The following is a 20,926-nucleotide window of genomic DNA, read 5'->3' on the forward strand; positions in this document are numbered from 1 at the left end:
CTGTTAAGCTATCGTGTAAAGAATGGGAATGTGTTAGGATTGGTTTTGGCTGTACGTTTCAGAAGAACATAACGGCTGCTTAAACAAGAGACAAGTTTTTTCTTTCTCAGGTGAAAGAAATCCAGAGCTAGGCAGTCCAAGGCTAGGATGGAACTGGCTAGGAACCCTCAGTCACTGTTGGTCCAGCTTCCCATTTTATTGCGCTGGCATTGTTATCAGTTAACTGTTGTTATAGATGTGCTGCATAACAAATAATCCTAAAACTCAGTGGTTTAAAGTAAGAAGCATTTCTTTTTTACTCATGGAATGTGGATCTGCTGAACCTGGCTGGGATCAGCTGGCCTTGGCTTGGCTCCAGGCTGTAGGTTGGGTTCAGACCTGTTCCATGTGTCTCCTCATCATGGGACCAGCAGCTACCTGTGCCATATTTTCCTCAAGGCAGATGGCAAAAGTAAGAAGCAAGCCAAACCATACAAGCATACTTAAAGCTTCTGTTTGCTTCATGTTTCCTAACATTTTATTGTCCAAAACAAGTCAGACCATACCCAAAGTCAATGGAGCAGAGAGGTATATACTTCTCTCATGTAATCACAGCAAGGAAGACTTGTAAGAAAATAAAACAATCTGCCACAGCCAGCCTTAGCATACTGCCTCAGGGTTCATTTAAGCTCCTGACCTCCAGCCATCAGTTCTACATTCCAGCTAGCAGATGGGAGAAAAAGACAAAGAAGGGAATAGGAATACCTTCCCGTTTAAACATATCTTCTAGAAATCGCACATATTACTTACTCTTACCTATTATTCTCCCACACTAAAGAATATAGTCTTTATTCCAGGCATTTGCCCAGCTAAAAACTGGGGGTTGTGTTTTTAAGGAAAAAGAGGAGAATAGGGGTTGATGACTAGCAGTCTTTGCCACTGGAAATTTATGGAATTTTGTGGAGAAAATAAGAAGACATTTTACGGGTACAGCACAGTATCAGCAATTAGCCTCCTAGATGTTATTGCTTTCAGTAATTATTCACTCTTTGACTCATAGTTTCAAGAAATGCACACAGAAGGACCTCAAGAAATTACTGCTGAATTATTTTTGTCATTTTAAATTACTCTGAAAAATTCACTTTTTAAAATGTCACGCCTTTATTTTTTTTTTTTTTTTTTTTTTTTTTTTTTTTTTTTGCGGTATGCGGGCCTCTCACTGCTGTGGCCTCTCCCGTTGCGCAGCACAGGCTCCGGACGCTCAGGCCTAGCGGCCACGGCTCACGGGCTTGGTTGCTCCGCGGCATGTGGGATCTTCCCGGACCAGGGCACGAACCCGTGTCTCCTGCATCGGCAGGCGGATTCTCAACCACTGCACCACCAGGGAAGCCCCAACGCCTTTATTAACTTTAGAGTGTGAGTCCAGGAATGGGCAACTTACACAGTCATATATAGTCTGAGTCCTGCCTATATAAAAAAGGCTGTCTCCAACATAATATATCTATTAACGTATTATGCAGTCTCTTGGGAAAGAATTTTGCATATTGTATTGGATTGGCCAAAAAAGTTCCTTCAGTTTTTAAGTAAAAATAAGACATTTTTCATTTTCACCAAGAACTTTATTGAACAGCATACTCACCATTTTGTTCCACTACCTTCTGCCATTTTTCAGGCAACTTCATAATTCCATCTTCCCAAACCTTTTTCTTTTTGAGCAAAGAACGGTTCCAGGTGCCTTTTACAGTCTTCCAGGGAATTGAAACTTTTTCCATTAAGAGAATTTTGTTAAGACCGAAATAAATGGAAATCTGAAGGTGCAATGTCTGGTGAATACAGCGGATGAATCAGAACTTCCCAGCCAAGCTGTAACAGTTTTTGCCTGGTCATCAAAGAAACGTGTTCTTGCGTTATCCCGTTGGAAGATGATGCGTTTTCTGACTAATTCCACTTTTCGTCGAGTGCTGCTTTCAACTGGTCAAATTGGAAGCAGTACTTGTTGGAATTAGTCATTTGGTTTTCCAGAAGTAGCTCATAATAGTGGACTCCCTTCCAATCCCACCATATACACAACATCACCTTTGGATGAAGACCAGCCTGTAGTGTGGTTGGTGGTGGTTCATTTCGCTTGCCCCACAGTCTCTTCTGTTCCACATTATTGTACAGTATCCACTTTTCATCTCCTGTCACGATTTGTTTTAAAAACGGAACGTTTTCATGACATTTCAGTAGAGAATCGTGTGCAGAAATACGGTCAAGAAGGTTTTTTTTGCTTAACTTATGTGGAACACAAACATCAAAGCAATTAACATAACCAAGCTGGTGCAAATGATTTTCAGCGCTTGATTTAGATATTTTGAGTATGTTAGCTATCTCCCATGTGGTATAATGTTGATTGTTCTTGATTAATGACTCGATTTGATCACTATCAACTTCAACTGAATTACTCAACCGTGGAGCATCATCCAGCAAGAAATCTCCAGCACTAAACTTTGCAAACCACTTTTGACATATTTCATCAGTCACAGCACCTTCTCCATACACTGCACAAATCTTTCTATGCATTTCAGCTGCGTTTTTACCTTTTTTGAAATAATAAAGCATTATATGCTGAAAATGTTGCTTTTTTTCCTTCTATATTCAATATTAAAGTGGCTACACAAAAATTCACCAATTTTTGATAAGTTTTTTTTAAATGCACACTGATATGACAGCTGTCATAATACAGTCTAAGAAAATTGTTTCAAATGAAGTTAAAGACAGCTAAGCACTACTAGAGCCATCTTACGGGAAAAAATGAACCTTTTGGCCACCCAATACTTAAAATTTCAGTGGACATACACTTTGTAGATGAAAACTATTTAGCAGAGTATTGGAGTACTTTACCCTTAGGGTATGTTTTTCTTAGTTTAAAATTTTTCTTTAACTTTTCATTTTGAAGTAATTTCACTTACAAAAAAGTTGCCAAATAGTAAAAGAATTGCCTTATACTCTTTACCCAAGTTCCCCGCATATTTAAAAGTGATTCCATGATTTAAGTGATTTTGTTCCAGGTATTTCAGTACATTCATAATCAACAGATTTTGGCAATAAACGTTATTTAATATTAATCGAAGCATAACATCAGCATTATTCAAAACTCAGCTGGCAATAAATTTTGTTATGTTTTAGCCGTCTTCTTAGTTTCATACGTTGGAGTCTAATCTTTAAGTGACCATCAGGAAAGGCATACAAAGCCCTAGCATTATTGAGAAAGGGAGAGTTTTTCTTTTTTATCTTGAGAAAGGGAGAGTTTTCACTTTTTTTTTCCCCAACTGGCAAGCCTCTGGAAATGTTGAAAGAATACTGTAATGAACACCCATATACCTTCCCCTAGATTCAGCAACTGTTAACTTTTTTTTTAACTGAATTCTTTGAAAGGAAATTGCAGACATCATGACACTTCACCCCCAAATATTTCAGCAGTCTAGAGAACAAAAACATTCACCTAAAATTTTCCTAATCAGCCAAAATGCCATTATCCTATTAAGAAAGTTAGCATTAATATAATGCTGTCATTTAATAATATACAGTCTATGTTCATATTTCTCCACTTGTTTATTATAGTAGCTGATTTTTTTTTTAATCCAGTATCTAAAGTCACACTATCTAAAGTCACACATTGCTTTTGGCTGTCATGTCCTTTAACTTGAAAGCTCCCAAATCTGTTGTGTCTTCAAGACACGGACCTTTTTGAAGAATCCAGGTCTTGTAGAATGTCCTACAATCTGGATTTCATTGCTCACTTAAAATAAAGCCCTTCTGATTTTCCTGATGAACTCACTCTCAGTCCTCATAGATGGCAGATTTCTTTTCAGACCATATATTTATTACTGTTAAGCCCCCTGTTAGGGTTTTATCCATGATTGGAACAGATGAAATGTATCAGTTGGAACCAGTGCAACCAACTGTCACCTCCTCGGAGTGAAAACTTCCCTCTATACACAGTCCCTCCACTCCCCAATCCATGTCTCCCCTGTGGTCCTGTTTTCTTTTTTTCCAGCACCTCCTGCTACCTGACACTATTTGTGTATGTGTTTATTGGTTGCCTTTCCCCGCTAGAATACAAGCTGTATGTCTTGTTTGCTACTTTGTCCCAGTGCCTAGAAGGGTGCTCAGTCAGTATTGGTTGAATGAACGTTTGAACCAGCTTTGGTCAGTCTGGAAATGCTTGGGGCTGGCGTGGGGGTGGTATGTATCTTGAATCGCCATCTCCAGAGAGCTGATTTTTGCTTTTACTTACAGGTGTAGGCCCTGCTTCTGTGATGGTTGGGAATCTGGTTGCAGGAAAACGCATAGCACAAGCTGCAGGAAGGGATCTTGGGCAAATTGAAGAGAATGATTTAGTGAAGAAGGTAAGTGTTCCAGAAGTGTTGATTTTTACAAACAAGTCAAGGACAGAACCTACACTTCAGGTAACAGATGGCAGATGCATTGTCCAGCTTTTTAAAAGTTGCTGACCATGATCCTTTTTTCTGCTTTATGACTTCAGCACCAATTTCTGGCGGAGATTTTACAGTGGCGAGCCCAGGCAACTCCTGACCACGTACTCTTCATGCTGTTAAATGCCAAGGTATTAAAAATGCAGTTGTATGTCTAATCAGCTTGCCATTGTGAGAGCATCTTAGGCACTCTTGATCTCTTTCTTTCATCAGAAAAGTTCTATTGCCAACTCAGGGGAGGGAGTTGTTGCCTTCTCCTTGTTTTGATATATGAAGATAAATTGTGCAGTCATTTCAAGGTTGAAATGAGGCCTCCTGGAGTGTTATTCAATACTGTCTCTTTTTTGTCACAATCAAGTTGTCTTTATTCAGTTCTGATAGGAACCGTAGAACAACCATCTAATTACGTAATTTACAGATAGACGGGATGCATCGTGTCAATGTAATTTTTAACCCAGTTTGACTTTTCATTCTTTGATTTCCACCAGAAATAAAATGACTTCAGATCAACATTTTAATAACCAGTTGTTTCTAATACATACTTAAATGATTTATTGCTAACATAAAAAGCAAATTGAAAATTATTTCAAGAGTATGTTTAACTATTGCTTTCTAATGGATGGTTCGCCAGAATATTGTATTTTTTAAGTTATGCATTCCATGGGAGTCTGTTGAGATTTGTTTTAATGGCTGAGTCTGAAGCTGAAAGTACTGTGACCACAGCATAGAACAGTATTTGTCACCAGCAGGGGCAAGACTGGAAGGCCTATTGGAGTCCCTCAGGGGACTTACCCAGATGGTCCCCTTCTGCCCCAGGTCCTAGATTCTGATAGTCTCTCTCCCTCCCTCCCTCCCTCCCTCCCTCCCTCTCTCTCTCTCTCTCTCTCTCTCTCTCTCTCTCTCTCTCTCTCTCTCTCTCTCACACACACACACACACACACACACACACACATACACACAAATACACAGCTTTGAGAATTTATGCAGTGATAGAACCTGAGAGGAATATGCTGTACATCTTAGTGAAAAGTCAGTTAAAATCTTAAGAACCATTGCTCTATGGTAGAAAATTTGGGACTTTCTTGTCCCACCTCTGCATGAAGTGGGCTTCTCTTCAAGCCCATGGATTGATTAGGGTCCGTCCATTTCAGTAAGAAGAGGTCAATCCAGCTTGTTCCCCACTCCACTCCCAAGCTTGGCTACAGTTAAACTTATGGCCCTGTCAAATCATACTTCAGATCTATTTGTTAGTGAACATAAGTTGAAATTTGCTTCTTGGGTAGAGAAATAATATATATGGATGACTAAAGGACATGTAGTCCATCTATTCTTCTGCATATTCTAACATTTTACCTTGGATTAGCCCAGGCCACCAGAAAGCTTAGGAACCATACAACATTGTTCCCTTATGCCCAGAAAATGCTTCTTACTGAAGTTTAGTTTACTGCCGTACCAAGGACCAAAAAGAGAGCTATTGTAAGAAATGGCCTTATGAATTTAACCCTGATTCTAACCAAAGGAATATTCATTTTAGTGTTATAACCTTAATGTCCAACAATAGACAATTGACTAAATAAATTATGGCATATAAACATGAAATACTATGCAGTCATTGAAAATGATGTTATAGAATAGTTGATGACCCAGAAAAATTGTCATAATGTGGAAGTAGGAAAAGTAGGATATAAAACTTTAATAATAATTGAGTACTTACTGAAGACCCTGTCCTGGGTGCTTTCCATTTCATAGTTCATTTTAAGGTTAGGGGAACGGAGGCATAGAGACATAAAATCACTTGCCTGAGGTCGCAGGGCCCTAAGTGGTAGGACTAGGAAATTAGCTCCTTCATTTGAACCCAGACTAGCTTCAGAGCCCACATTCTTAGCCAATGCACTATACAGCCTGTGGCATAATATAGTATGACACCTTTTTTTTTTTAATGTTTCATGTGAATTTATATATAATACATACTCATTTGTTAAAAACCAAGAAAATAACAGCAAAAGTTAGTAGTGGGCTTCCCTGGTGGCACAGTGGTTGAGAATCCGCCTGCCGATGCAGGGGACATGGGTTCGTGCCCCGGTCCGGGAAGATCCCATATGCCGTGGAGCGGCTGGGCCCGTGAGCCATGGCCGTTGAGCCTGCGCGTCTGGAGCCTGTGCTCCGCAATGGGAGAGGCCGCAACAGTGAGAGGCCCACATACCACAAAAAAAAAAAAAAAAAAGTTAGTAGTGGTTACATCTCATATTTACTAATCTATATTTTCCAAATTTTCTACCTTGAACTTGTACTACTTTATATTAATGAAATTTAAATGTTATTTTTAAAAGAAACAGCTCAGTAAACTTGTTTTTATCATGAGTTTTTTAAAGTTAAGTTACAGTAATTAAAACAGTGTGGTATTGGCACGATATAGACAAATAACAGTTTGGTTTTATCTGGTAAAGTTGAAGGTAGGCATACCCTATGACCCAGCAATTCCATTTCTAGGGCTATACCTGACCAAAACTCACATATTTATGCACCAGGATATATGTATTAGAATGAATTGTCCATCAGCAGTAGAATGGAGGAATAAATTGTGGTATGTTCATGCAGCTAAATACTGTGCAGCAACAAAAGCAAATGAACTATACACCTAAGCACGAGAGGCTAGATGACGCTTAATAGAATGTTGAGAGAAAGAAGCAAATCTCAAAAATATATATGTACAGCACAACTCTATGAAAATCAAATATTTCATAGGTGGTAAAAATATAAAGAAAAAGAAATTAGCCACTAACATTAAAAAGTCACGATAGTGGTCCCCTATGGAGGGAAGGAGAAGGCACCCATGGGGGTGCTTCTAAGCTGCTGGCAGTGGTCTTTTTCACATCAGGCTGGTTCTTACACAGATGCTTGTTTTATAATTTTTTATTAAGCTACACATTCATATCCTATGCACTTTCACACTCGTGTGTTATATTTTACAAAGGCACAGGGGTTCAAAAAGCCCAGCTCGTTGAAACTTGAATTGGACAATAAGGATATTTATGAAGACCCACAGGAGAAATTATTCTCAGGACCAGGAATAATTGGCCATCTTCTAACCTTTGTTAATTCACTGTTCGTGTTTTTGTTTACATCTCTGCTGTTAGAATACTCAGAGCCAAACTCGTGTTTTACGCAAGTGTACTTGACCACATAGCCAGCATCCTGACCTCACTCATGCCCTTGTCCTGCTTTCATTTCTTTTGTTTTCCCCTCTCCTCTTATTTCTTCATTGAAATACAAAATTGCTATGTATTTTTAAAGCTACCTTAAATAAGAGAGACTGTAAATACATACATTTGATTTAAGTTAATGTTGTTAGTCCCTAAGTACCTTCAAACATTGAGAAAGAAAAGGAATACCACACACGTCTTTCGGTGCTTGGGGAATTTTCACTGAACTTGATAACTTGCTACAGATAATCTAGCAAGGCACAAGCCTTCCATATAATGCCAAATTGGCTCTGTTTGTTACTGTTTTCCTTACTGAGCGTCAACCTGCTTGTACTTTCTTCTATTAACAGGGAACTACAGTGTGCACAGCCAGCTGCCTCCAGCTTCATAAGCGAGCAGAGAGGATTGCGGCAGTTCTTGGTGACAAGGGACATCTAAATGCAGGAGACAACGTTGTGTTACTCTATCCACCTGGTAAGTGCTGGATTGGTAGATTAGACAAGCTCCATTGCTAGACTACAGACTCTTAAGAGGACAGGAGCTCAGGGCTGCTATACATAACCACGTGGGCTGTGCGCACAGGCTCATGCCATGGGAACAGGCCTCTCCTCTGAGTTGTGCAGTGTGAGGGCTCTGCCAGGACCGAGTCTGTTGTATTTACTCTTGTATTTCCACTGTCTAGCTCAGTGCCTGGCACTATGGTAAATATTGAATGAGTGAATGACAACTTCTTGACTTTTGGAAATACTCAGAAGAGACCCTTATTTCTAGGAGTGCTCAAGAACAGGACTGTTTCACCCAGTTTTCAAAAGCATGTTGTGTGTGAACTCTGACTTCACATTCTCCACATCGTAATTGGTGCTTACTGTCCCTCGATTATTACTGCGTTCATCTTCCACGCTGTAATTCAGCAACCTCTTTACATCAAGAGGGACTCAAGGACTTCCCTGGTGGTGCAGTGGATGGGAATCCGCCTGACAGTGCAGGGGACACAGGTTCAATCCCTGGTCCGGGAAGATCCCACATGCCGTGGAGCAGCTAAGCCCATGCACTACAACTACTGAACCCAAGTGCCACAACTACTGAAGCCCGCTTGCCTAGAACCCGTGCACCGCTACGAAGAGTAGCCCCCGCTTGCCACAACTAGAGAAAGCCCACGTGCAGCAAGGAAGACCCAGTGCAGCCTAAAATAAAATTAAAGAAAAAGAAAAGAGGGACTCAGAATTACTTGATGAGTTTGGTGTAAATATTCAAAATTTTAGGTGAAATATTTCAGTTGTCCCTTTCTTCAGTCTTGCCACCTAACTCATACATCCAGCCTTCTGTGGTCTTTTATCCCTTTTACCTCACTTTACTGTGATTCTCACTTTGCTTTTATTTACATCGATACTAAGATTTCTTAGAAGGTCATCTGGTAAAGGAATTCCTCCAACCTTGTTCCTGGGAGATTGTCTTCCATCTACCAATTAATCATGGTGATGGACCACAGCACTTCCCAAGGAGGCCGCCCTTCGAGTCCTGATATTGCAGAGGCTTCGCATCAAGTGATGCTTGCCTCCCTAAAACCTGCACCCACTGGGGGAGTGACATCTCAGGGGTCCAACTGCTGTTCACATAGCAGCCTTCTAAAGAGTGAAAGAGGGCTTCCCTGGTGGTGCAATGGTTGAGAATCTGCCTGCCGATGCAGGGGACACAGGTTCGTGCCCCGGTCCATGAAGATCCCACATGCCGCGGAGTGGCTGGGCCCGTGAGCCATGGCCGCTGGGCCTGCGCGTCCAGAGCCTGTGCTCCGCAACGGGAGAGGCCACAACAGTGAGAGGCCCGCGTACCGCAAAAAAAAAAAAAAAAAAAAGAAAGCTCAGGTATTCCTCATCTCTCCTTTTCCCATTCTTTTATTTTCCAAGTGGAGCAGCCCTAATTTTTGCAGTTATTTCTCCTAAGTAATATCAAGTAATGATGTCAAAATACCTTCGTCAGGTATCTTTCAAGAGTTTACTTCTGACCTCCTTTCTCGTTATTTATTCTTGGATCCTCTATATTTTTTTAAAAGTTGTTTTATATGTGTCCTTCTTTATCTTCAGTTTCTTCTAAATTAAAAAAAATTCTTCTGATAATGTCTAATGAACCCATCTGGCACATGATTTAATAAACTGGTTTTGGAATAAATAAATAAATTGGTTTTGGAAGCTCTGGCTTTTGCTGTCTCGGTGACAAAGCAGGCAGCTAAGTGGCTATGTGTTGCAGGCATCGAGTTAATCGCTGCATTCTATGGCTGCCTGTATGCCGGGTGCATACCTGTGACCGTCCGACCTCCTCATGCTCAGAACCTCACAGCCACATTGCCTACCGTCCGCATGATTGTTGATGTAAGTACCGGGTATAGCTTGCCTTGTCCTCATCTCATAAAACCCAGAGTCAGACAACTAAGGATCCTTACTCATTTTCCAGTCTAATTGAGTCAGGAAGTCAAATCTGTCTCCTGCAAACTACCTCCTTTTCCTTTATCTGATCAAAGTGACCAGCATTTTTCAGTGAAGGAATGTGGAAAAGCAGTTTTTGGTGAGATACAGGATTGTGTTTTTATCATGAACATTAAGGAAGTGAAGCTGTCATTAGTATTTCTCCATGAAACTTATTTTTTTCCCTCTTCTTAAAAAAGTCCTAATATTTTTTCTGCACAGTAACCAAGGTAATTTTAAATGCCAAACTGAATTCTCCCCATGTCAGGTCACTTTTTGGGGGGTTAGTCTTATAAATTCACTTGGTATGGTATTAAAGTATACTATAGTAGGAACGTAAGATCAATCTTATTCTAATCATATCCAGATGTACTTTAAAGCAAAGAGTTACAAAGTTCCAATTTATGTAACATTTGTTTCTCTAAGAACTGCTGCTCCATCCCCAACTGGAGCCTGCAATATAAAAGCCGCATTCGCCACAGATGATTTTACAACGAAGTTCAGTTTGGCAAAATGCCCTGGTTATATTCTGCAAAGTAGGCCAGAGCAGCAGGGAGGGGAGTTTCCTTCCACTGACACCATTTGCGGGGTGAGGGAAGTTGGTCCCCATGCGTTTCCGTGTGTGGGTGTGTGGGAGAGCTTGTTCCTCTGAGTGCACAGAGTCCCTCAAGTTCAGGGTATGTTCTAGGTCCGGTGTGTTTCACCATATTCCCTGGACTGTTGCAAACACTACCTCCTTCAGAGATGATCCTCTGACACCTCTCATTCCCTGAGTACTACAAAGTCCGTGTTTTTATTTTATTATGGTCTTCGTGAAATCAAGAGATCTGGGGATCCATACTGAGGTTATAACCGTGGAATATTTGAGAATCACTGTTGTAAACAGTAACTTGTGTTATGAACAAGTCCATCATTCTAATTCAGTGTTAACGCATTTTTCAGGACAAATATAAGGGGAACACTGACCTCCACCGTCCTGTATGTATTCTTTGAAAAGCTGGTACTGCCCTGTCCCAGTACGATGTGCGAGTTGCTTTTAGCAGCAGCCAGAGCCTGTGGTGCTACACGGGGCTAAGCCTCGTGGTGCTTATTTTTGTCCATTTGTTTCTAGGTCAGCAAAGCAGCCTGCATTCTCACCACGCAGACCCTAATGAGGCTACTGAGGTCCCGAGAGGCAGCAGCAGCTGTGGATGTGAAAACCTGGCCAACTATCATTGACACAGGTGAAAGGGAGATTTCTCCAGAGGCATTGAGGGGGCAAGAACATTCACTCCCCGAAATTTCCTAGATTCTCATGCCAAAGGTGTTTACACAGCTCTTCTGCTGCAGCCCATTCCACCTGCTAAGACAGAGGCAAAACTTAATATCCACTCAGCTTGAGTTACCAAAGGACTGGATACTGCAACATCCAGATCCAAAGAAGCAGATCACAGTGTGCCAGAACTCTGGGAACAAACGTGGCTTGCTGTTACCCTTGGCTTCGTCAAACAGTGGTTAGGTGTTTATGCCAGATGTGACCATAGACATGTAGGGCTACATAAAGTATGGGGAAGATCTGACCCTTGACTTCCAGATGTGATAGAGTTGGAACAGCATTGGACTAGGAATCGGAAGACCTGGTTCTGGTTCAAGCTTCAGTCCTTATTTTCTGTATAACCTTGTCTGAGATTACCCTTTCCTAAAATACTACCTACCCTGGCCTGACTCACATATTTATTGAGAATATCAAATGCAACATAATATGAAAATACTTTGAAAACCACAAAGTGTATGAATTTTAGATGGCGTTCATACTAAAGAAGGGGGTAAGACATTGGGATAGCTGGAGATGGTAGTGGAGGAGAGAGTGGGTTTTGGAGTTGGGCAGACAGGTGTAAATCCTCATCCTTTGTTACTCGTAACTACTTCATGGGGTCATAAAGATTAAATGACATAATGTAAAGCACCAGCATACAGTCATGGTAATAACATCTAACTTTTTATTGAGCCCTTACCATGTGGCAGTCATCTAACATGTATTACCTAATTTCCTCCTTCTACCAACCCTGTTAGATAGGTGCCAGTTTTAGCCTCATTTTACAGATAAGAAGACTGAGGCACAGGGAGGTGAAGTAAGTAGCAGAACTAAAATTCAAACCCAGTGAGTTTGGCTCCCCTCCCAGCCCCTTAACCATTAATTTCCTCCCTACCAGTTTTCAGTAAGTATCACGTAGTGTCCACTTCAGGGACATTTATGTGGATTTAAATGCAGGGATGACGTCTATTTATGGTTATTGTGTCCAGATGCTGAGCTATATTTTTTTACATTTGTTACTTAAGGATATAGACGAAGTCATTTATAATATGTAACACAAGTGGATTGTGTTGGTGTTAATGATGTAGGTAGGTCTGCTGTGGTTACTGGACTCGATCACGTTTCAGGAAGACCTGGACTGTGGTCTGTGATACAGACAACAGAAAGGTTTATTTAGGTGCTTGAGTGGCCCTTCTCTACACAGAGGTGGGTTGAAGGTGATAGAGAAAGTCTTTGGTTTGACCAGAGATGAGTACCCAATGATACAGAGATTGAAAAGTCAGAGTCAGAATCGTTTCTTGATCTGGAAAGCCAAAGGAGCCATCAAGGAGGCATGGCTGGGGCCAGAGACATCCTTGTTATCTTTGGATATGACATACTTATAAAGCAAATTTGGAGGGAAGGGAGAGGTTATCATAAAAGAACAAAGGAAAATAATTCCCAATTCTAGATTATCGTTCTTAAAATCAGTCATGTTACCTTGGAGAAAAACTGTCCAACTTTTAAACAGTCCATGATTACTGTGACATGTACTAAACTGTAAATAATGAACTTTAACTTGAAACCAGCATAACAACAAGTAAAGCTTCTTGAGTTGTTTTAGAGTGCTTTATATGAATTAATTTCCTAACAGTTCTGGGAGGGCAGGTATTATTACCACTTTAGAGTTAAGGAAACAGACACAAAGAGGTTAAATAACATCAAGATGACATTACTGAGAAATGGCAGAGCTGGGATTTGAACACTGGCAGTCTGCTTCTTTAGCCTGTGTTTTCAGCTACTATGTTTTATTACCCCTCACTAAACGTCTAGTAAATACATCTGCCTGATGTAGTTTCCTTGTTTATATTGTCTGTTGGTGCCCTCAACCCCAACCCTCCTCTAGGAGTGACATATGTGAGCTGGTTGGTTAAATACAAGAAGCCTCAGCTTTAGCAAATCCCAGAAGCTAAGTGTGGCCATAGCAAAGCCAGAAGACTGGTTGAAGAGCAATGATTTTCGAGTTCCAACGTGTCTGATTTTTTTTTAATGTTATTGAAGTGTAGTTGATTTACAATGTTGTGTTTATCTCTGCTGTACAGCAAAGTGACTCAGTTATACATATATTTATATTCTTTTTCACATTCTTTTCCATTATGTTTATCAGAGGATATTGAATATAGTTCCCTGTGCTATACAATAGGATCTTGTTGTCGACGTGTCTGATTGACATCGGTTTTTTTCTTTTCCTTGCAGATGATTTACCCAGGAAAAGGTTACCTCAGCTGTACAAACCACCCACTCCTGAGATGCTGGCGTACCTTGATTTTAGTGTCTCCACAACTGGCATGCTTACGGGAGTGAAGGTAGAGTAGTCGGGGTATATTTACTCTCTCGCTGGATGCTGGTAAAGTGCCAGGTCTGCAAAAAATAGAGATGACCACTGCCCCAGGGACTTCAGATGGAGAGGCCAGCTGGTTGTACCAGAGACCAGTAGGCAGAGGATCAAGGGCCACTGCTATATTTAAATAAAAGCATTGGCTCTTCCGGAATAAGTTATCCCAAGGAATTTGTGTTATGAAGCGTTCTGAACCTAGCATAGAAGCTAACAGATAACACGAGTTAGTTCAAGCCAGTATGAAGTCATAGATTCGTATTTCATAAAACTCAATATTGAGAAATTAACAGATAGACTTACCCTTCAGTTAGACTTAGATTAGGCTTTTTGAAGCAATGAAAAATATACATCACTTTGAGGAGTTGGAGGGAATGGAAGCTTCTCAAAACTCTCATTAGAGATGCTTTTCTGCCTGTGGGATGCCAGTTCCATCCTGTTCCATGTTCCTTACCTTCCAGATGTCCCACTGTGCGGTCAATGCTCTCTGTAGAGCCATCAAGCTCCAGTGTGAGTTGTATTCCTCTCGGCAGATCGCCATCTGCCTTGACCCTTACTGTGGACTTGGCTTTGCACTCTGGTGTCTCTGCAGGTAGGCATGGAAAAGCAAAGAAACAGAATGCATGGGAATATCTTTGGGGCTATGACCATCTCATCCTTCCGTTTGCTCCCTTAATTTGGTAAAGTTTCAATAAAATGCTGATGTTTTCCAGAATTTGTGCAGCTAATGTATCTTTGATGTTTGTCTTGTTTTGTTTGTATTCCCTCTTTCTGTTAGTTTTATGCCTCAGACAAAAGGGCAGTGATCTTACTACCTCTTCTGTGCTCCATCCTGTCATCCTCATTTTAGAAGCAGAGCCAAGTAGAAGGATGACACTTGGGTGAAATGTCATACTGTGTCAGCCAGAATGCACCCCCTAGGCTTGGCAGGAAGGAATGTAATGAGATGGGTGACAGCATGTGGCTGGAAAGTAGCACATTGGCCACATTGTTACTTGTGGGATAGCAGATCCCAACTCCTTCTACTCTCCTCCCAGAGGACCTCATCTCAGCCTGCATTTTCACCTCCTTGACGGGCATCTTCATGAATGCTTCACAGATGCCTCAACTCAGCATCTTCCTTCTGTGTCCCCATTTTTCTTAGGATGGGGGCGTCCACCTAGGGGCCCACACTAGAAACTTGGGCTTTATCTTCAACTCTGTATCTTTATGTCACACTTCCAATTAATGTCAGATCCTTTGGCTCCATTATTCATAAACCTATCTCTACATAAGAATCACCTAGGGGTCTATGAAAAAAAAAAATTAATGGGGCTTCCCTAGACATACTAACCTAGGTCTCCAGAGGTGGAGACCACAATTGCAGTATTTTTTTAAAATACAGGATTCCTGGGCTCCTAGTTATTCTGATCTATATTCAAGGTTTAGGAAGTTGAGGATTCATGGCTGGAGATTGTACATACGATATAGGACTCTGACATTCCTTCCTTTTTATGCTGGGTGCACTGTCAGGGTTCAAGCCCTCATCCTCTCTCACCTGGATTACTGCAGCCTCTCCTAACTGTCTCTCAGCCTTCAGTGACTCGTGTCTCCAATCCCCTCTCCATGTAACTAGCTTTACCCCAACTTCAAGCTATAGTGACAGCCTGCTGGGTAAATTCTAAACTCCTTCATATAATAATAGATAAGTGATTTCACAGTTTTCCCTGACCCTTCTGGCTTCACTTCTCACCACTCCCCAGGCATTCTATGCTTTAGTATTTCACCCTGGAATACTATTTCTGACAACCTTACACACACCATGTAATTTTATATCTCCATGCCTTTGCATATGCTCTTCCTCTGCCTGGAATGCCCTCACCAGCTTCCCCATTTTTCCAGCCACTGTCAAATTCCTACTCATTCTTCAAGCCCGAGCTCAACTGTCGCCAACTCAGTGAAACACCTGCCGCCCCTTGCGTTCCCAGTTTGAATGACTTGCTCGTCTTTCTGTGATCTTGATGGCCTTTATTCACATCTCAGTTACCACCTTCCACGGTCTGCTTTATTCTGTAGTTACTGTATCTTGTGAGTTGCGTAGGAACAAGGCTGATTCTTCGACCTTTATATCTAATATGACCCAACCCTGTCCTTCATGCTCAGTAAATATTTGCTGAACTGATGGTGTTCTAGGATGAATTGATAATGTCACCTCTTGCCTTTTTTCATTGCAGTGTCTATTCAGGTCACCAGTCCATCTTAATTCCTCCTATGGAGTTGGAAAACAACCTTTTTCTCTGGCTCTCCACGGTCAACCAGTACAAAATAAGAGACACTTTCTGCTCCTATTCAGTAATGGAGCTCTGCACCAAGGGGCTTGGAAACCAAGTGGAGGTGCTGAAGGTAAGAAGCAGCTGTAACCAGGAGACAGTCCTGAGAGAAATGGGCCAGGCGTGATGATACCCCACCTTGGGCTGGCCAGACATATCTGCCTGCTTTTTTTCTAGGCAAACAGGTGTTTGTAAACCTCAGGAAGTTTATCTCTTTCACTTTCTAATTTAATGCACTCTTTCAGAGTTTAATCTCATTCTTACATTGTGGAGAAGAAGGTAAAATGGTTAGGAGGCTGAATAGAAATGACTTTATGTGAAGATAAACAGAAACTGTGACCTCCAAGAGGATTTTTCCCAGTAGAATTTGCAGCCTGAGAAGCTCAGATTGGCAACTTCCCCAGAGATAAGGTCGCTCATTCGTGAGTGTATCCAACGATCATATGTCTAACTGGCATATGAGAGTCAAAAAACACTGAATTTTCTTTAGTAGAGAAATGTGACCTTAAGAATGAAAAAAAGAGAGAAGAGGTTAGATATCTATGTTGCTAAATTTGTTTTTCTCTCAGTCCCATCTCTGCATTTGAAATAGAGAGAAATCTAAGGTACAGAAATGAAGAGGGATTAAAAATATATTGCTGAAAACCTAAGATTTTTAGGTGAAAGAGGAAAGAAATAGAGAATGAGCAGATTGACCAGTGGGTAATGACTTTAGTGGAATTCCTTGGCATTTTCTGAAAAGGCATATCTTTTCTTTGGGTGTCTGAGGTGAGAACACATAGTTAGTTCCTTGACTTTTCCTGACCAAAGAGATAGAGCAGTGGCCCTGCTTATTCAGCACTTCTGTGATCCTGCTGACCTCAGCTCCCGTGTGTGTGGTGTCTTACAGACCAGGGGAATCAACCTCTCCTGCATCCGGACGTGTGTGGTGGTGGCTGAGGAGCGGCCCCGCATTGCTCTCCAGCAGTCCTTCTCCAAGCTCTTCAAGGACATCGGTCTGTCCCCTCGGGCTGTCAGCACCACTTTTGGGTCAAGAGTCAATGTAGCGATATGTTTGCAGGTGACTATCATGAAATCTTGCTTGTGTGGGGGGCTCAGAGCACAGGCTACCACTTAGTTGCTGTAGGCCTCTGGGCTTTTTATTTGGACTTCACTGTACCTTATTTTGCCCATCTGTAGAATGAGCATGGTAGCATCGTCCTTCACAGGGTCGTTCTATAGAACCACTGAGTTTCTAGGTGCCAAGCACTTGGAGCCGTGCCCGGCAGTTGAGCTCTAATGTAAATGTTTACTCTAAGTAGTGGTTTTATGGTCTGAGACGATGAGTCGTTGAGAAGATTTCTGAGTCCTATTTGAATTTTATTTATATGTTACCCTTTGTTTTCTGTCTCCTTTGTTTTTTTGCAAAAGAAGTACAAATAAGCCTGCATTCTTTTCTCCAGCCAGATGGCAATTTTGCCATGTTATCTTGGTGGGTAAATAACAGAAAAGAGGCTGAAATAACAGAAAAGAACTGAGCCTGATGTTTTGTAGCTTGGAAGCTCATAAGGCAAATACAGACATGGACAAGAGTGAGAGTCAAAGAAGATGGCGTAAATGGGTGGATACTTTCAGGTCCTATGTGTCTGTGGTCGGATGACTTTGGAGCAGCATCATGACGCTTTAACTTTGGAGCCCGTTGTGGGCCCCTTGCTGCCAGCTTAGGCCGGTGCTGGTTTTGAGAGTCCCATGGATGCTGGTCTGTCTCATCCCTGCCTGGAGTCCAGGGGTGAGGACCCTCCTCAGCCTGGTAACCTTTCAGTGCTGCTTCGGCCCCCAGCCTACTCTACTCTCCTGGGGGAGGAAAGGAAAGAAAGATGAGACGAAAGCTAGGCCAGGAGGCTCTTTCGTTATAGCCCTGCCTCATCTGGTTGAAGACAGGGTGAGCGTTCAAAATAGAGTTTGGATTTTTCATGTATGTGACTAAATTATTTCTTGATTTGAAAATGTTAAATATGGAAATACCATTCAGTTAATTTTAAATAAACAATACATTTATTTTTCTTTAGGGAACCTCAGGGCCTGATCCAACTACTGTGTATGTAGATCTGAAATCATTAAGACATGACAGGTACAGTAGATTGGTTATGCTTACTTTCTGTTAGCGTTCCTAAGCGTGAAAAGTTCTGAGCCTCGAGAAAGTCTGCTCTCCCCACTCCTTCCTTTTGTTGGTGTCTTCCAGAGGGATGGGAGAAGGGAAGGAATTCATTTTCATTATTAATACCCAATAAAGTTTACATTTATAAGAAGAAAGCTTTAATTCTCACAGTTGCTGCACTGTTCTTTAATATTAAAATGTAACACTGGTATTTTGTAACATTTGACATAAATTACACTAAAATGGATAGACTCTGCTCTGGAAGTTTAAAAATAACTGAGACAGACAGAATAAATGAGACAGAGTAGGGTTTTTGAAACAACACTTTATCTGAGCCCCAGGAGTAAAAGCCTTCCTCGTCATCATCTCACAGGTGAATTGTAGCTATGCCCCAAGGGGAGCTCCTGGCGGAGGGCTCTGGGACCTTTTCCTGAGTCCCACTGAGTTGGGCTGTGTTCACAGTGTGGCCCGTGGCAGTGACCCAGGCTGCACAGGTAGAGCATCTCTAGTGCTGTGATTTTCAGCCTAGGGAGAGTTTGTCCTCCAAAGGACATTTGACAGTGTCTGGAGACATATGCATTGTCACAACAAGGGGATGCTACTGACATCTAGTGGGTAGAGGCCTGGGGTGTTGCTAAACATCCTACAGTGCACAGGATAGTGCCTCACAAAGAATTATAAGAAAATATCTGACTCAAAAATGTCAGTAATGCTGAGTTTGAGAAACTCTGCTCTGATGTGAGGAGAGATAGATTAGAGGTTTGGTGAGGCAGTGTATGTAGCTTTGGTAGGTGCGGTGCCGTCATTTTTTTTTTTTTAAGGCTCTTATGTTGTAAATATTGTTTTTCTGCAGGGTTCGTCTTGTGGAACGGGGTGCCCCCCAGAGTTTGCTCCTCTCAGAGTCTGGAAAGGTAATTTGTTCTGTTAACCATTGGGAAGGTGGTCTGTGTGTAGAAGTAGTTAGTTTTTTGTGGGGTGTTTTTTGGTTTTTTGTCTCTGTTAGATTTTCGTTGCTGCACACGGGCTTTCTCTAGTTGTGGCGAGCGGGGGCTACTCTTCATGCCATTGCGTGGGCTTCAGTAGTTGTGGCATGGGCTCTAGAGTGCAGGCTCAGTAGTTGTGGCTCACGGGCTTAGTTGCCCTGAGGCATGGCACGTGGGATCTTCCCAGACCAGGTCTCGAACCCATATTCCCTGCATTGGCAGGCGGATTCTTAACCACTGCGCCACCAGGGAAGTCCCCCCCGGTTTATTTTTGAGGTTGAATCTTATACCTCTGTCTCCACTGAGCACGATCCCATGAGCACCATCTCAGCTCCTGCCTTTGTACACTCCCACACCTTACTGAAGAGATGGGGGCGGGGAACTGCATTTCCTAGAGGTCATTAGATTTAATTGAACCCCGTCTTTGTGTTTTCTCTTTGATTCTTAGATTTTACCTGGAGTGAAAGTAGTTATTGTTAATCCAGAGACCAAAGGGCCTGTTGGAGACTCTCACCTGGGAGAGGTATGTATAATTTTCCCCTTTACTCTGAAAAGTCAGCAGTGAAAGACTTTAGGGTTCATATTTTAGAAGTCAGGAAACTGTGGATATAGCTTTTCCCTCTTGGTGAATTTTCGAGAGTTTTCATCTTCCTCTGTAAGGCTCGAAACTGAAATGGACAGAGGGGAGATTGAGACCAAGATGGAGTGAAGATTTAGGCACCCAAACTAGAACTAGTCCCAGATTGGTCCACTGACATACCCTTAGCTGAAAAGGAGAATGGGCAAATCCCACCTGTTCCCACCTATTAAGGAGTGGAACTAAAAGGACCCACACGTTTTAAATTTTTAAAATTTATACAAATTTTATATTTTATTCCAAAATGTATCCATTTTTGTATTAGTATAAAAATATTTAAGACGTAATTTTTCTTCCCCCAAATCTCTGAGAGACACTGATATCTCACCTTATAGCTCACTGGGAGCAATGTTGTGGGTGCACGAGGCAGATGGCCCGGGCTCTGCCAGTTACCAGCTTCTTTTGATTGGGCAAGTTACTTAACCTCTCTGGGCCTCAGTTTCCTCAACCATAAGTAATAATGGCACCCACCTAGTAGAATTGTGTGACAGTTAAATGCATTAATACCTGTATCTGTCATACATTTGGAACAGTGCCTGTCACACAGTGAATACTAGTTTTGTTACCATTGTTGGCTATTGCTGTGTTTACATTGTAAATTCAAATAGCCTGTGGTATTTTCCTGCAGTCTTTGTAACTTAGTTTCAGAGCACAGAAATGATCCCTTGATGCATTTGTGAGACTCTGAAAGAGGCTGAGAAATGAGCCAGGGAGGGCTTCCCTAGTGGCACAGTGGTTAAGAATCCGCCTGCCAATGTAGGGGACATGGGTTTGAGCCCTGGTCCGGGAAGATCCCACATGCCACGGAGCAACTACGCCCGTATGCCACAACTACTGAGTCTGTGCTCTAGAGCCCGTGAGCCACAACTGCTGAGCCCACACGCCACAACTACTGAAGCACGTGCACCTAGAGCCCATGCTCCTCAACAAGAAAAGCCACAGCAATAAGAAGCCCATACACCGCAACAAAGAGTAGCCCCTGCTCACTGCAACTATAGAAAGCCTGTGTGCGGCAACGAAGATCCAACACAGCCAAAGATAAATAAATAAATAAATAAATAAATAAATAAATT

General features: G+C 41.8%; 1 protein-coding gene across 5 annotated transcripts in view; it reads left to right on the forward strand.

Annotated features, from left to right (window-relative positions):
* Positions 1 to 20,926, forward strand: part of DIP2B (disco interacting protein 2 homolog B) — a 249,703-nt gene that overhangs the window by 218,014 nt on the left and 10,763 nt on the right. For all 5 annotated transcript variants that reach the window (XM_059082762.2, XM_067009274.1, XM_067009273.1 and 2 more), the window contains 12 exons: positions 4,261 to 4,370; positions 4,508 to 4,588; positions 8,011 to 8,134; positions 9,905 to 10,026; positions 11,231 to 11,342; positions 13,649 to 13,758; positions 14,249 to 14,379; positions 16,001 to 16,169; positions 16,986 to 17,156; positions 18,145 to 18,206; positions 19,087 to 19,144; positions 19,665 to 19,739. In XM_059082762.2, coding sequence (XP_058938745.1) covers positions 4,261 to 4,370; positions 4,508 to 4,588; positions 8,011 to 8,134; positions 9,905 to 10,026; positions 11,231 to 11,342; positions 13,649 to 13,758; positions 14,249 to 14,379; positions 16,001 to 16,169; positions 16,986 to 17,156; positions 18,145 to 18,206; positions 19,087 to 19,144; positions 19,665 to 19,739 — 1,325 coding nt within the window. The remainder of the gene's footprint in view (positions 1 to 4,260; positions 4,371 to 4,507; positions 4,589 to 8,010; positions 8,135 to 9,904; positions 10,027 to 11,230; positions 11,343 to 13,648; positions 13,759 to 14,248; positions 14,380 to 16,000; positions 16,170 to 16,985; positions 17,157 to 18,144; positions 18,207 to 19,086; positions 19,145 to 19,664; positions 19,740 to 20,926) is intronic.

The sequence above is a fragment of the Kogia breviceps genome, chromosome 12 (assembly GCF_026419965.1).
Source record: "Kogia breviceps isolate mKogBre1 chromosome 12, mKogBre1 haplotype 1, whole genome shotgun sequence".
Taxonomy (NCBI): domain Eukaryota; kingdom Metazoa; phylum Chordata; class Mammalia; order Artiodactyla; family Physeteridae; genus Kogia; species Kogia breviceps.